The 16,444-nt window shown below is 34.9% G+C and overlaps 1 protein-coding gene across 2 annotated transcripts in view; it reads left to right on the forward strand.

The window, feature by feature from the left end:
• The window catches only part of LOC112683714 (putative polypeptide N-acetylgalactosaminyltransferase 9), a 133,663-nt gene extending 123,678 nt beyond the window's left edge, over positions 1-9,985 (forward strand). The window contains exons 6-11 of one of the 2 annotated variants that reach the window (XM_025554862.1): positions 35-217; positions 569-754; positions 1,794-1,922; positions 3,700-3,795; positions 6,446-6,574; positions 9,388-9,985. In XM_025554862.1, coding sequence (XP_025410647.1) covers positions 35-217; positions 569-754; positions 1,794-1,922; positions 3,700-3,795; positions 6,446-6,574; positions 9,388-9,552 — 888 coding nt within the window. In that variant the 3' untranslated portion in view covers positions 9,553-9,985. Of the gene's footprint in view, positions 1-34; positions 218-568; positions 755-1,793; positions 1,923-3,140; positions 3,252-3,699; positions 3,796-6,445; positions 6,575-9,387 lie in introns of both variants that reach the window. The other variant, XM_025554861.1, reaches the window with a different exon arrangement.
• The last annotated feature ends 6,459 nt before the right edge of the window (positions 9,986-16,444 follow it).

Consider the following 16,444-nt stretch of genomic DNA (forward strand, 5'->3'; position numbering starts at 1 on the left):
ACAGTGTGTAATTTTGTTGGTTTTGTTTTTCCAGTTCAATTGGCACGTGGTACCGGACCGGGAGAAAAAACGGCACAAAAACCCCGCGGAACCGGTGTGGTCGCCGACAATGGCCGGCGGACTATTCGCCATCGACAAGAAGTTTTTCGAGCGCCTCGGCACCTACGACAGTGGTTTCGACATATGGGGAGGTGAAAACTTGGAGCTTTCGTTCAAGGTAGGTCACATGCATACAACATCCGCGTCGGATTCGTGTGACATGCGTAGATAAACTGCGCGAATCGTTACACCGACAAACCCCACGTCGTCGTTTTCCCGTTTGAAAAATGAAAAATAAAAAATTTTCTTGATCGCTTTGTCAACATATAACGGTGATGTAATATTCTAGTCGGTCTTGACTGATTATACATTGCATTTTGGTGAAATTCCCAACACTTGATGATCATATCTATGGGATTACTACCGTCGCATGAAAGTTTCAAATCCATACGCTTGGTTGTCACGTATTTAAATTTGGTATTTTTATCATTATAATAATAACGCATTGTTTTTCCTACGTATGTTATAGACATGGATGTGCGGTGGAACATTGGAAATCGTTCCGTGTTCACACGTCGGTCACATATTCAGAAAACGATCGCCGTACAAGTGGCGGACAGGCGTCAACGTATTGAAAAAGAATTCTATCCGACTGGCCGAGGTGTGGATGGACGATTACGCAAAGTACTACTACGAACGGATCGGCAACGACCTGGTGAGAACATTTTTTTTTCGCCTCCAATGCTGCTGTGTTAATGACGACCGTTATCATTAACGAATTTCACAGATGTTCGCAATTGAAACACACGCACATTGTAAAATTGTATACGTTAAATTCCGTTTACTATGTAGGTATATTAAATGTTCGCTGAATTGCGGAAAAATAAGAGTTTCTAAAAATGTTTTTATTTTGATAAAAACTTAATGCAATATCTGATTTTCCATGTGCACCTATTACACTTTATTGGTTAAAACAAAATTTATATACACCAGTACACATAGAACATTGAACAGTATGTGCAATAGTGGTCAAACATCAATAAAATATGCAAAATAAAGCCCATCTGCACAATGCAAAAAAACGGATTTATCGCCATAAAATTTGGAAGCCGATAAAAACATGCAAATGCTATTACTTTCCAATCCTATATACATATAACAATCGTTTTTTTTAAGAATATATATGTGCTAACAATAATTTACATTAAATTATATTTTTCTCTCTCTCATTATGTTTGCTGAACATCAAAACCATTAATACTCTTTCGAAAATTATTCAAACGAGTTCCCTCAATTTCTAGAGAAATTATTCCTGTACATCATTAATTTAAATTATATTATACTTCTTTCTATATGACGGAATACGATCAAATAATATTTAAACTGTTACAAGCTTTCGAGTGTTCTATGCGAGTAATATTCACTCTCCGCGAAAAAACATTGTACGAAACGTCAACAAAAAACGTACCCGATGCCGTTACAGTGTAAACAATCAAAATAAACTCTATAAAGGTCTCTGTCAAGTGTATTGGAGTGTATTGCGATGAACATGTATTTTATAACATATATACCTTTCAGTTAGGATTTCAAACCATCCAAGGAGCAGTATTGGACGTCGTATAATGTAAATGATATAATAAAATGAAATAATTTTAATTAAAAACGTCTCATGTCGTCCACCCTATAAAGTTGCAAAATAAATACGTTTAACGTGTTTCAGAAGAGAAATATTAACGAAGTTTTGTTTCGCACAGGGTGATTATGGTGATATTACGTCACGCAAAGAGCTGAGAAGAAAATTGAAATGCAAGTCATTCAAATGGTATTTGGAAAATATATACCCGGAACTTTTCATACCCGGCGATGCTGTGGCGTCCGGAGAGGTAAAAAAAAACACACATTTACCATGAACGAGGCCGCAGGAATATACTTAGGTCGCAGTCGTCATCTATCGCGCACGCACAAAAAGTTTTTAGGCAAACAAGTTTATTTTGCGAACTTCTTAGACTGCCATATTCTCTTATTTTACTTATTTGATTGGGAATAGCATTTCGTTTATGTTTCTTTTCTCTGTACCGCGGAAAACAATTATATCCAATTCTTTTGAAATTGAGTTTTTCCCCATCAGATAAAACATTTTTCAAAGTTTCAGTACGACAAAATTTTTCTTTTATCCTAGTTTTTATTCATTTTGCGTTTATCTAATATTTTGTTGTTCGCTGAAGAAACAAAAATGTACACACCGATATCAATGATATCGATAAAATATTTATGAATTTTAATTATTTTATTATTTATATATTCATATTCTCATAAAATGCAAATCCATCGTTATACACTTCGTATATACATTATAAAGAAAATGGGTTTTTCATCCGAAAAGAATAATGTTTTATTTTTATTTTTATTATTCATGTTTTTTATCATCAAATACTGTTTATATCCGATTATTGTGTACTGAACTTCTTTTTTTTTTCCATATGGTTAACATAAAATCCATTAGTATTAAACGCAATATGAAACGTATCCCTACAGACAATATTGAATGTTAGAAAAACATATTCGAACGAGTCGATATGCTATCTTATGTTTGCAACAGAAAACTCATCTTCTTGTACACTCACCTTTAAATTGAATTGTCAAATTATCAAAAGCAACAATGTACCATTTAGATACCCATACCACTCGGACGAGCGGCACTACTTAATATAATTTCAAAAGGTTAATCAATTAATCAGTAAAATCACATTACTGTGGCAGACGACGATGTGTATTTATTCGTTTAACATTTTATAAAATAGAACGCATATGTATCATATGAGCTCTACTGCATCGACTCAACTTCAGTCAGTTATTATTTTATGTTCGATTTATGCACTTTTTACGTGATCTCGAAGAAAATAATTCGTTATGTTATTTGAAACGTCAATGCCTCAATGACATCGGTTTATGTAGATTTTTCTCGATAGTACCAATCACAGCTCGATGCTAACACCGAATCAATGTACACGTGTGCAATACTTAAGCGCTCTTTAATGCGTATATTTATAGTGTATGATGTTTTATACGTTTTATGTTTAAATTTATGTATTGGGAATCAGGTACGCAATTTAGGATACGGCAACAAAACTTGTCTGGACTCACCGGCCAGAAAGACCGACCTCAACAAACCGGCTGGACTGTACCCCTGCCACAAAATGGGTGGCAATCAGGTGGGAATATGTCTCGTTTACCGGCACAGAGGCTTTTTAAAGGATTGTCGAGGTCGAGTCGGTATACAACGAATTAACATATCCTATGCACGATTCCTCTTCTGCACATCCTTTGCACAAATGTTTCTCTTGTTGTTCTCGAGAACATAACGACACCACGTTTATTTCACTTTTATTTCGTAAAGGGATAATATTTATCACTACACCATGTATATATATTTATGTACACATACATACGTCGCCGCAACTATAAAATATACTCACCATTATGTGTAATGTATACATATAACACCTGTCATATACTACGTATATACGTACACGACACGCTGCGTAAACGTTCGTGTATAATCTCTGAACCGCGCGTAACGTTCGTGCTATTGCATTTCTCTGCATTTTACCAATGTTTAAATATTGTTTTGTTTTTTTTTTTTTCATTTCGACATTATAGATAAAAAACGTTGTGTCGAACATGTGTGTAGACTCGAAAGGTGACACGAACACGCCCGTCGATTTGTGGGAGTGCCACCAACAGGGTGGCAATCAGGTAAAATCACACACACACATACATGTACATACGGTGTATTTAAGTGTAAATATACATCGATTAGATATATATTAACGATTTGTTGTTTAGAAATTCGCTACAAATGTTCACATAACAATTCGTTAATGATAATTGGTGCCGGTTACGCAAGATTGAAAGCTTTTAGTTTGTGAACAAAAAAAAACATTTTTCATGCGATCAACCCCATTCGCATATTTTTATACGTCCTAGAACACATAGTAGTTTTTCCCGTGGTCAGTTTTCCAAATCGCATGTTATAACCATCGAACACGTGTGTTAATATTATAATATAATATAATAGGTTATACGTTTATAACCTCGAGGTGTCACGTTTTCGATTTGAGCCCACCCACCCACACGTATCCATTTATACATCAGCTATTTATAAAAAAATTTTAAATTTGACGGAAAAAAATTGTCGACACCCGGCTCATTTTAGCTGCCTACGCTGTTACTGTATAATCGATACCTTTTTAAGGGGAGTTATTCAATTTATTTTTTTTTTTTAAATTAAAGTAAATATATTCAAAATATTTATTAGGAGCAGTGTGGTGCAGTGATGATCGAGACGTATGCAATCATCAGTTCGAACCCGACATAACGCAAAATAACATTCGGAAGATTTAATTCTGTAATCTCTCTCCCCTGCTATCGCTCTGGTTGCTTACCACTACTGGAAGTAAAGTCCACACCCGTGATAATTCTCTACTTAGAAAAAACCAATGCTACATTCCACTTGACCCCTACCCGAGTGAACAAGGTACATTGACAAAAACCTTTCACGGTCGTTACACGACGGGGAAAAAAATATTTACGAACGTTATTATTGAGTAAAAAAAGGGAGTGAAAAACGTGTTCGCTACATAAATTTTGAATGGTTGAAATTAAATTCGCACGAAAGTTGATGCAGTTAAGGGAAAAAATATGAACAATTATGGTTATTAAATTCTGTGGTGGGAACGGTTTTTGTTTTTCAAACTGACGCTAACGTTGTGCAACTATGATTACAGCGCTGACAGCAAACTAATTAATGGACTATAAAAACACGACAAACTCGACAAGGGGAATATTATGAATATGCGTGTCCGATACGTTTTATGGTTACGTGTTTTCTTAGCGTTTTTCCGTAGACAAGCACTCGGCCCCGAACAAGGGTTCCGTCAACGCGAACGCATCTCACCTTTACAGTCAATCGTACGCCCGACGGCAAGCACACTCGGCACTCGCGCCCAAACTACTTACTAGAGCTCTGCATGGTCCGGTCTTAATCAGTCTAGTACTAACATACAAAACTATTGAATCATCGGTTTGGACCGGTTCAACAATTTTTAGGAGTAGTTCGGTCCAGTCCTCAGATTAAATACATTATTTTCAGTCTGGTCCGGTTTCAAAAAAAAAAAAAATGAAAATTAGTCAGGTCCGGTATCAGTCCAGTCCCAATCATGGTACTTAAAATTTAAATACAAATATTGTTATGTAAACAAATAAAACGAAAAAACCTGCAACTTTAGGCAAATATTTATTTATAAAGTCGGGTAGTCCGGTCCAGTGTAATATTAAACGCATCATTTGGTACTGTCTGGGCTAATAGAGATTGAACCTTACATACCGGTCTATAAACGGTCCAAAATGTTTTAAAATCGAACCGAAAGTCCGGTTCACGGTCTACTTTATCAAATATTATTTAATTACTGGTCCGGTCCATTCTAAAAATAATATAAAGCCGTCGGTTCGGTCCAATTTTGGTTTTTGATTAACGTTTAAGTGTGGTCCGGTCCGACTTCGGTCCTCTGGTAAAATTTAAAGTCCGGTCTGGTCCTTAAAATGCTCAGGATCTCAAATATTTTCGTTTTCCTTTTGCTCTCAAATACCGTTATCTTCTATATTCATGCCTGGTAACAAAACGTATTACATAATTCCCCCCGCCCCCGCGTATAGAGAAGAAATAAAACCATCCGCATGTGTGTATATATATATGCATGTACAGATATTGCAGTACAAGTCGCTCGGGGGGGGATTTATAATCTTCTTGTGGCGCGCGACACTTCGGCTTTTTATTTTTGTAAACTTTTTACGCGCAGAAAACGAATAACAATGATAATAACAATAAATCGCGATCTGCACACGTTCGCCCTTCTCTAACGCTATTACCTCACACTTGTCAAAACGGTGGTGTCTTGTACGCGACAAACAAACGGATGCCCGTGCGTTTTGTCGATGTACAATATTTTACGTTCCACGGTAATTCCCGAAGCTATTTGACTAATACAAATTATGCATGCACGTTATCCTCGTCTCCCTTCTTCTTCTTGGCATATAATACCATATCGTACGTACCCGACGTTTTGTACGCACGCACACGAACTACTTTTCATTTAAATATGTAACTTAAGTTTATGCCGTGTGTGTGTGTGCAACGAACGAGCGTGTGCGTGTGTGTGTTTTCCGTCAACATTTTTTTTCCCTCCACGAACTGTCCGAGTGATTCCTAATCGTTGGTTTTACCGTACTTGGCCGACATGTTCATTTAAATTATCCTCTTCGCTACCGTACCTCACCGCATCGTACACCCTTCTCCAAAATATCGAATTATTATTCTAATCGTACATTTTGCTGAATGCTTTTTTAGTATTGGATGCTCAGTAAAATAGGTGAGATCAGGCGAGACGAGTCGTGCTTGGACTACGCCGGACTCGACGTGATCTTATACCCGTGCCATGGATCTAAGGGCAATCAGTACTGGAGTTACGATCCACATGTGAGTATTAAAGATTTAATTTTATTTCAACGCTTTTAAACATTATATATATACATTACATAATAATTTCTGGTTTGTTTTTTATTAAAAAAAAATCCCTTATTTAATCCTTATACTTACCAATTGTTTCATTCACTGTTTCTATGTACGCTCAAAGTCGTACACAATACAATATTGTGTGCAGTAAATTTGTACATGCACAGCAATTTACTACACATTTTATGTACATACCTATGCGATATAATGTGTGCAAGTATAATTTATGTTTACCATGTACTGACAGGATTTTACAAAAACAAAATAACAATAATAAACAATTTATAAAACATTGAATTTTAAAATTTTTTATTGATCAGTTCTCCTTATATTTATTTTGAGATGTTAAACTATGAACATTACACATTTTTATAGCGCTTTTTAAAATGACAAATGCAATTTATTTGAAATCTATGTATGTATATTTTTCATTATTTTTTTCATCGATTCGTTGACTTTGTATATTTCTTTAATAGGCATTTCGCTTAATTTTAATTTACTCCATATTATACGAACACAGTGTCAGTCTCTATCTATTTATTATTCATATTATAATCTAAAAGAATCATCTTTAATATAACTGTTTTGCAACGTAATCGCAAATATTGACAAACTTTGAAGTTGGTAATATGCAATTTTCCCATCTTGAGTTAAAATTAAAAAAGTATTCGTGTTGTAGCAACTTGAATACCAAAATTACTATTGATATTATTCATGAACATGTATATAATTCAAAATATTATTATTATAATAATTATGATTATAAACATTATTATAACATTATTAAATTATTAATATTATTTTTATTTATCAAAATATTTTTCAATATGTCCAGACAATTCGTTTGGATATTTTCTGATATTTATTTTACGTGAATTATAATAGTATTGATAATACATTAAAAATATATTAAAACTTGTATACCGAGTAGCTCCTTTGCAACACTGTATGCTATATTGTGATATATTAATCGTGAAACAGACGACGGATGACATAGTCCGAATTACTGGTCATCAGAGTGCCATTAATCTATCGACATTTCGCTCCAAACTCTACTACGCTTATATATATTTATATGGTATTTATATATAAATATACGCCGTACAGCTCAATCGATGTAATTGCTGTCGGTCATATACGAGTTGTAAGGGAAACGATGTCTCCGCAATTATACCCCGCGAAATCGTGTTTGGCGCTATTTCATCGTATACAGGCAATAAACAAAATCTGTGTACCATATGCGATTATAACCTCAGCCATATTGATAGCTCTTGGTTGTACGCACCCGTTATTTTGTGGCAGTAAAAAAAAATTACCGATTTTTACAGTCGACGATACAGGATTTCACCATCGTTGTCTATTTTTTCTCTCTTCTCTGAATTGCCAAACCGTACCTAACATAATCGATAGTGATTGAAAGCGAATTGATGCACTTGAAGATGTGAACCTCACGGTAAATGCGAAATTACAAATTATTTTTCTTGTATATAAAATAATACATGTGATAACAATAATTCAAAATACACTGTTTTACTTTAAAGTATATATTTTTCGATTTGGATTTACTCGTTCTCATTTTTCCCTCAATTGTTTCTCCGCATGTAATATTTGATTAATAACTTACATGCTATGGTTAAATAAATACGAAACTCTACTATTAATTGTCATTTCAAATGTAATGATAAATTATTACTACATTGTTGATACGATCGGATAAAATATCTAGTGTTCTGAAAAAGCGCTTATATTAAACCTTTAAATGTTATATTTATTTTATACAGTTTAAATTTACTATTTAAATTTTCCAAGAACAAATACATCTATTTCGCACAAAAGCTATGTTTCTAAGTGGTAGGTTCACATTTCACGTGGCTCCCAACATCTTTATCAGAACGCTTTTCCAATGATATTGTTTCCTTTCCTTTCTAAACAAAAAAAAAAATATCTTGTAATATTCAATTAAAATAAAACATCCACTAATTTTAAAAAAAAAAAAATTTGTATACCGAACACAAGAAAACAACCATTATTATTTGTTATTGAGAGAGCTCATAAAGACTCGCATATTATAATCACGTATTAGTTATCATTTAGATACATTTTGGACACACCGCTTCTAATTTATAAATTGTACACCTATTTTTACACGATTTAGAGCAGGATTTTATAAAAAAAAAAAACTTTTATAAATTAATATTCTACAAAAAGTCTAAAAAATATACATATACATATATCGTAAAAATTTTCATTTAACATAGTCAAACCAAGGACATTATTTAAAAACCGTTAAAAACAAAAAAAACTATTGCTTATTTACCCAAACTGTATAAAAGTTGTATGATGCACTAACTTTAAAATCTTATTTTTGAAGTTTGACGTTATTATAATTTGACGTGCCCCTTGCTAAATAATTTCCGTGTTGTAAGACGGAATTTCGGTGCGTACAATATATTTGTGACAGGCGTGAATAACGTACAATTATTAAAATTATTTTTTTTAGTGCAATCGCACTAATTTATAACTTTAAATATATATAGTTTTATAAAATATGTCTAAACTTTATATGTTAAGAATTTGTTATAATATAATATAGTTAATAGTATAGTATAGTATAGTATAATAAAGTTTAATCTACCGCGTGTAAGTCACGAATTACAATTGAAAAATAAAACTTTTTTCCAATAAAAATCGGTCGATTTTTACCGTTTACAGTAACAGCTAGTGGTTGGTCGCAATCGTCGGATTCATAATGGGTTATTTTGTTTTTATTTTTACAGTCCAAACAATTGCGGCACGGTAGCAGTAGAAAGTGTCTGGCCATCAACGACACTAAAGACAAGCTGCTCATGGAAGAATGCGACGTGACGTTGCCCAAACAAATGTGGCAATTCGAAAACTACAACGCGACGTTGGCCACCGAGGACAGTCACATGAGGCATTGAAGACTTCTAACGAAAATTAATTGATTAGAATTACCTCTTATTATAATTATTTTTTTTGTTGATCAAAATTTTCCGGGTCGCGATACTTCCGCTCCTCCCTCCACTCTTGTGGAAATTTCTGTTTTTATTATTCTTATTATTATTATTATCATATATACTGTATACTGTCATTCGAACAAAACGAAAAACGTTTTTCGCGCTCAAACGGATTACGACGTATTGAACACAAAGCGTTCTATTTTATATAAACTGCATTCGTATATATTTATAGAATATTAATTATCAATCGAATATTTACTACAATAACGATTGTACTTAACCAGTATTACGGCTGTACGACGAACAACACATTCCCCGTGACATATCCTCGGTTATCTTTTTTTTTTTATACATATACCCTTTTGTCGAATTAATTTTTTTCTACTTAAGAAATGTATTATTTTTTATTTCTAATGTACATATAGGGCGTAATTCTATGTAACGCATGCGTTATATACTATAAATTATGTAATAATTTAAGCTCTCTATGTTTATCTACACGCATCTCCGAGAGATGAAGAAAAAACGAACGGTTATTATATATATATATATATAAATTGTATTACTATTTGAACATATATAATTCCTTTTAATTGTTATTTATATTTAATAAAAATCGATAAATAATTAAACAAACTCTCCCTCAATGTATACTGCTATGAACCTGTGGACATCCCGTTAAAGGCGCAACTAGTGATGAAAAATATGGAGGCTGAATCTCACCCAAATATGTTCACAGTCCTCCCTATAAAAAATTATTGAACCTCGGAATGTTTTCGATTTTTTAACTGTCGTTAATTTTGAATTCGTGTTCAAACGAAATAGAATTCTTATATGTACGAGTATGTATATATATATATATATATATATATATATATATATGCGTGCGTGTACTCATTAAAAATTCAAATTGAACCGTGTACACACAATTCCACTGCGTAGTTGAGTGAGAGCGATGAGACCGGCTGCAAGGAAACGAGTGGAATCGCAAAAGTGTACCGTCTCGACACCGTTTAACCCCGAAATAAGCGTAAGTTCCCAGTCACACCTACGCGTGCACACACGTGTCGTTATTTTCGGTTAACAGCGTGGACACGTTTGCAACGGTAAAAAGCTCAGTCGTCGTTTCGCCGACGACGTGCGTACGACACAATCGTAGGCGCGAGATGGTCATTGGCACTTCGTGTCAAACTATAACAATTACATCGAAATGCAATCAATGAGTTATTTTCAGCGACTTCAGCGACCCGTACGGATATAATGTGGTGCGAATATCGTACACAGTCAAGGTGCGTTACCTTAGCCGTCCCAAAGTGAGGGGGAGAAGTGCCCTAGGGCGTGCAAAGTATTATGTGAATCTAGGAAGCGTCATAAAAATTATTGTCGGTAAGAAAAACTACGTTTTTAATTTTAGATAGGTAAACATTAATTTTTTCTTTTGTACTGAGAACCTATACAATTATACAATATATATATATATATATCATTGAATGGGAAATTATGTAAATAACGTACTAATCATTATTAATGACTACACGTATAATATTTTTAAAAAAAATAAAAAACGCGGCCGTGCGGTCGTGGTCATCCGGTCTTGGACACACGTTTTCGTATCAGTACGCAGCAGCGATGCCGTTTCGCGGAGTATTGTGATACGCAGGGGTGTATTGGGTACCCGTAACACGGGTACACCCGTCAGCAGATTTTTCGATTTTCGACGTATACCTAATGTAAAATATTGTTTTACAGGTATACGCTTCCAAAATGATGCGAAAAAAAAATGTAATTGTTTATGAACCATGAGTTGATTGAAATATTTATCCGTTGAGGATTACAGTGTACGCCGTGTTAATGTAATATAAGTTAATTGTAGTGAATAACATTGACAAACAATATGGAGTATGGGCATATTTATACGTCGGTTCTTAAATCTGCACCATGCAATTTATAACGCGCGGCAAATGAATATCTTACGGTTTTATATTGTAATGTCTTGTTAGAAGTTATAAACATGTACGAAGGATTAGTTAAATTTATTCGAACGTATCAAGAAAAAAAAAATAGTCGAACGAAGCCATAACATTTGTTTTAGTATTAAAATCTATATTTTTTTAATGCGTAAACCTGTAAATATATTCACCGATACACTACCAATGGTGATACGACGGGACGCGATCGACGGAGAAAAAAAGGAATCGGAATGGACGTTACAACCGGAATTTTTTTTTATTCCGTTTAATGGGCTCGCCGAAATACGTAATCCGTGAGCGGGAGGACGCGACCGGGAAAAAATTAAAAACCATATTTTCCACTTACGCGCATTGTCATTGTAAACGCAATGCACGCGAAACCGTTTAATATGCATGCGCGGAGTGCGTTTTATTGCCAGTTGTCCGGCGCCTTCCCCGTCCGTTCGATTCCATATTATGCAAATACAATGCCGTCGTTTATCCGTCGAAACCGTATTTTCTCTCTCATTCGAACCGCAGGATGACGTTTCTCGCACACGATACGCCGGTCGAGCGCGCGCAACAACGACGTGACGAGACGGACGTGTTTTTTTTTGTTTCTTTTTCACCGCCATCGATCCGAAACCCGTGCGCGATCGAAGCGCAATTCGGCTGCGGACGACCGGCGAATCATTTGCATAACGTTGACGGGCCTACACGTTTTCCGAGGACCATTTCGCGTCCGCCGTAACGCACACGCGACGACGTGCGAGTAGGGATGGCAGAAATTTCCCTGACCTCAATATATCGTTTACCGATAAATCGAAAACCTAAAATATCGATGTGCCGATATTATCGGATGAAAACTATCGATATTTTTTTGCTAGCCCTACGTACGAGTGGTTCGCGGTCGAAAACTGCGGCAACACGTGAGTTCGAAACCGCGACGAAACGCATTGCTGGAGAGCACTTGGAGTGCGCCAAGTCGGACGATTGGCCGCGATCCGCTCGGATCGAACGCGTTCAAACCGCTTTTCGTGACGAATAGCTTGCCGGTAGAATATAAACTTTCCTACAGCGGATAAAAAAGTAAGAAACTTCAGTACTTCACGGTTACGGAGAAAAAAAAAATTGACGGAAATTCGAACGACGCGCGTGTGCTCTTATTTGTCTTTCGTCCAGAAAAATATGCCAAACGTTATTGTATCATTGGTCAGGGGCGTAGCGTTCGCATGAACGCTGCGACGGAAAATGTCGATAATGTTATTTTGATTACGAATTTCAAGTGACGTGTGAACATATATTGGTTTTTACAAATGATAAAACGATAAATATTTGCAAGAGTACGACGATGCGTGAACGATTACGGCAGTTTTGTGATCGTCGACGGTGGATAATCAATATTTGTTCCGTTACAGTTTTATTGCTCGGTATTTGCGCGTCGTGTTACATGTTTTGAAACCGCTTACACGTGAGCCCGTCGATGCGATACGCGTTCAATGCCGTGGAGGGGACTTCGTTTGCACACCATTTGTAAGCACTCGTGATTTTGCATACGGTGCCCCGTTGTTTGTGTACCGGTGGACGTGTAATAGTTGGTATTTTATTTTCATTTCCTAACTACGGAACAACAGTTGAAGTGTTCGCAAACAACATTTTTTTCCACGACGAACCAATTGAAGGCTTTACTAAAAAGTTCAAGAACGTTCGATTTGCACGAAATCATAGTTTCAACTGTTAAGATTTAACATTTTTCCGCTTACGTTTTCTCCAAACTCACGCTACGCCATTGCGTCTATCGGTTATCGTCGAGCATACTCTACGTGAGCTACGGATCTACGAAGAAACCCGTGCAAGGATAATGCGTTGAACGTACATACAAAACATCAATATTACACACGGCCGTCGGGTGTTTGAACCTCAAACGAAAAATCTCACTACAACCAGATGTTGCGAGTACCAAGGACATTAAGGCAAATATGAACAGTCGTACGCGACATTATGAAAAAGGTTTTCTTATTATTAATTTTATTTTTTTATTCATTTTATGTATTAATAATAATTTCAACTTGCAGTCGACGATAAGATTATAAAACTTTACTACAATGATTCCGCAATAGCCTATTGGCGCAGTTGGTACGGTGTTGTACGTATTGTGTTTTTGAATTGAAATGTGTCAATATTATTGTTTTTGATAACAGTTTGAACGCAGATTGTTTTTTACTCGAGAATTCAGGTAGCTGTTGATATCATCGAAATATATTTTACAAGCTTGTGATTGACACTCGCGTTCAGCTTTTCAAAAATCCCTATCCCTACTTAACCTACGGTCCACACGCGTACTCTACCCACGCGTATTATTAGCAAATATACCGCGGGGTAACGTGTTCATTGGGTCGACTGTCTAAAAAAGTTTTAGATGAATAAAAAATCACGTTCTACAAAAACCAAATTACAATTATTATTGCTCGTATTTTTAAAACGAAAAAATATTCTAAAATAAAAATAAATTTACATACATAGAGATTTTTCAACGATTCGACTTTTTATAGACCGAATAAGATAGATAATATTATAATTCTTTATGTTATTTTCATTATTTGTCGACTGTGCGTAATTCGTTACGTTAAAATGAACACGGGGCCGATATATCAGATATTCAAATTGAACTTTCAATTTAAAATTTTAATCTTCAAAAGGAATACGTTCTCAAATACTTTGACACAATAAGCATACATACATTTAATATCGGAATCAAAATAACAGTTTGATTTTTTCAAACTCTTACTGAGCAAGTAAAGAAACACGCGTTCGGTGAACTGTTCGTATATTCTGTACCCTACTCCTCGGGGTTTGATTTAAAATTATTACAACGCTATTGAACGCCCGGCGAATGATAATACGGTTTTGTAATTGTGAATTTATATTAATATTTCACGGAAAATAAATTGAAAAGACGGTTGCTATTTGAAAATTACCGTACGATATTTTTCCAAAAGTACTTTCTCGATCAAAACGTTTCTGGTGCCTTTTTGTTGTACGGGTAGGATTCACGTACACGGAACACAGATCGATACAGCTACACGGATTTCATTGGTTTTAACATTAAAAGCTGGTTCACCACTTGAGACGCCATCGGAGAGTAACGTTCATCGCAACATGCAATCTATGGGTCTCATCAAACATACCGGGTACATTACACCTACTTTTGTGCGATGCGCTTGCACTCGTCACCGTACCTTATTTAAAAACTAATAATTGACCGTTTTAAATATAGCGCATATTTGTCGAAAGTTGTTGTCTTATTAACGGTAGTACTCCGAAATTTCCCGGGTCCGAGACGAAACAAGGCCTCAGTTTTCGCGTCAACTGTCGCAGAACACACACTTCCGTCAAATCTTACCGGCAAAAAAACAACCGTTCGCCGTCGGACGGAATGTTTCTCGATAATGACTCCAAAGCGTTATAGAACTGTGCGGGATGATTTGCGCCTCACTTGAGACCACGAAAAACTACCGGTCATCTGCAGTGTTGGGAATAGATAATGTAAAATGTATCTAAATAAAGATTATAGATAAAAAAAAAAGATATTTTTTGGTTAATATTTTATATTCTAATAACATCTATGAAGACTCAATTATAATCATTATTATCTATAGGTACACGTTTAATGTTTATTATAGTAATGTAGTGTACTATTAAGCAGTATTTATATATAATGTACAATATTTAATGATAGTTAATCACTAAAATGTTCAAAAAAAAAATGAAAATTGCTCTGTACATATCATGATGAATACAGAATACATAAAAAATTATTATAAGTTAACAGCATAGGTGGTACTACGGGAGGGGCAAGGTAGGTGACTGCCCCCTCTGCGAGTTCTTACACTCTCTATAAATTTCAAATATTGGTTGGTAACCCCTCATATTACATGCTTATTTACGTTGTGTCCAATTTGAACGCGGCAAAGGCGTTGTGATGCGGGCGACGCGGCGATTAAAATTATCAAACATATAAATATAGATTAGATTGTCCAACGTACGCGATAAACACGGGCGACGAATTAATTCGTTCGCGTTCGCTGTACGGTTTGAAAATCAAATTGTTTTGTTTTTGTCGCGCGTTTAAGCGAACAGACGTCAAAATATTTCTATTAAAATTTACGATTTATTATTATAAATGATTTTTTAATAATTTTTATACGATTATTTTTCGATACGAATAGGTAAACGGGTAATATATATATATATATATATATATATATTATTAAATTATAATATATAGTTTTATAACTATAATAGTATTATATATATTAGATATTGTTGTATGGTCAATATGGAGCTCATTATATCTGAAGTACAAATGAATGTGTTCTTTGGAATAAATGTAACACAAAGTATATTAAATATTTCACTTCAGCACTTTCTCCAATATTAACAATCGTTTTTGAAGACTAAAAGACATTTTTAGTTGTTTTTGTTTTTAAAAAAGTAGAACATAAACGTATAAAATATACCGCACAACCTTTGCACAACTCACTTCAAAATACACTGCGTGTACAAAAAAGTAAAAAATATCTGAATATGGTTTAGCCACAAATCCGCATTCGCCGCGTACACGTAGGACACGATTGCAAGCGGTGAATGCGGCCAACGCGAATTCGTTCGCATCTGCCGCAAATTTGCGTTCGCCACGTTCACGTTGGACACAGCGTTAGATTCTGCATGGTTGTAAGTAATAATATTATTCTATTCGAATATTTAACTAGAATGGTAATAATGGTGTAGTTTTAAAAAACGATTTTAGAGTCTGATCACATGAAAGTACAATCAACGAATCTTTTTCACTTGCTGATATTTAATATTTTAAAAATATAAGTAAGTAATGTTAATATAATATG

Source organism: Sipha flava, unplaced genomic scaffold (assembly GCF_003268045.1).
Source record: "Sipha flava isolate LNK unplaced genomic scaffold, YSA_version1 233_pilon_pilon, whole genome shotgun sequence".
NCBI classification, from domain to species: Eukaryota; Metazoa; Arthropoda; class Insecta; order Hemiptera; family Aphididae; genus Sipha; species Sipha flava.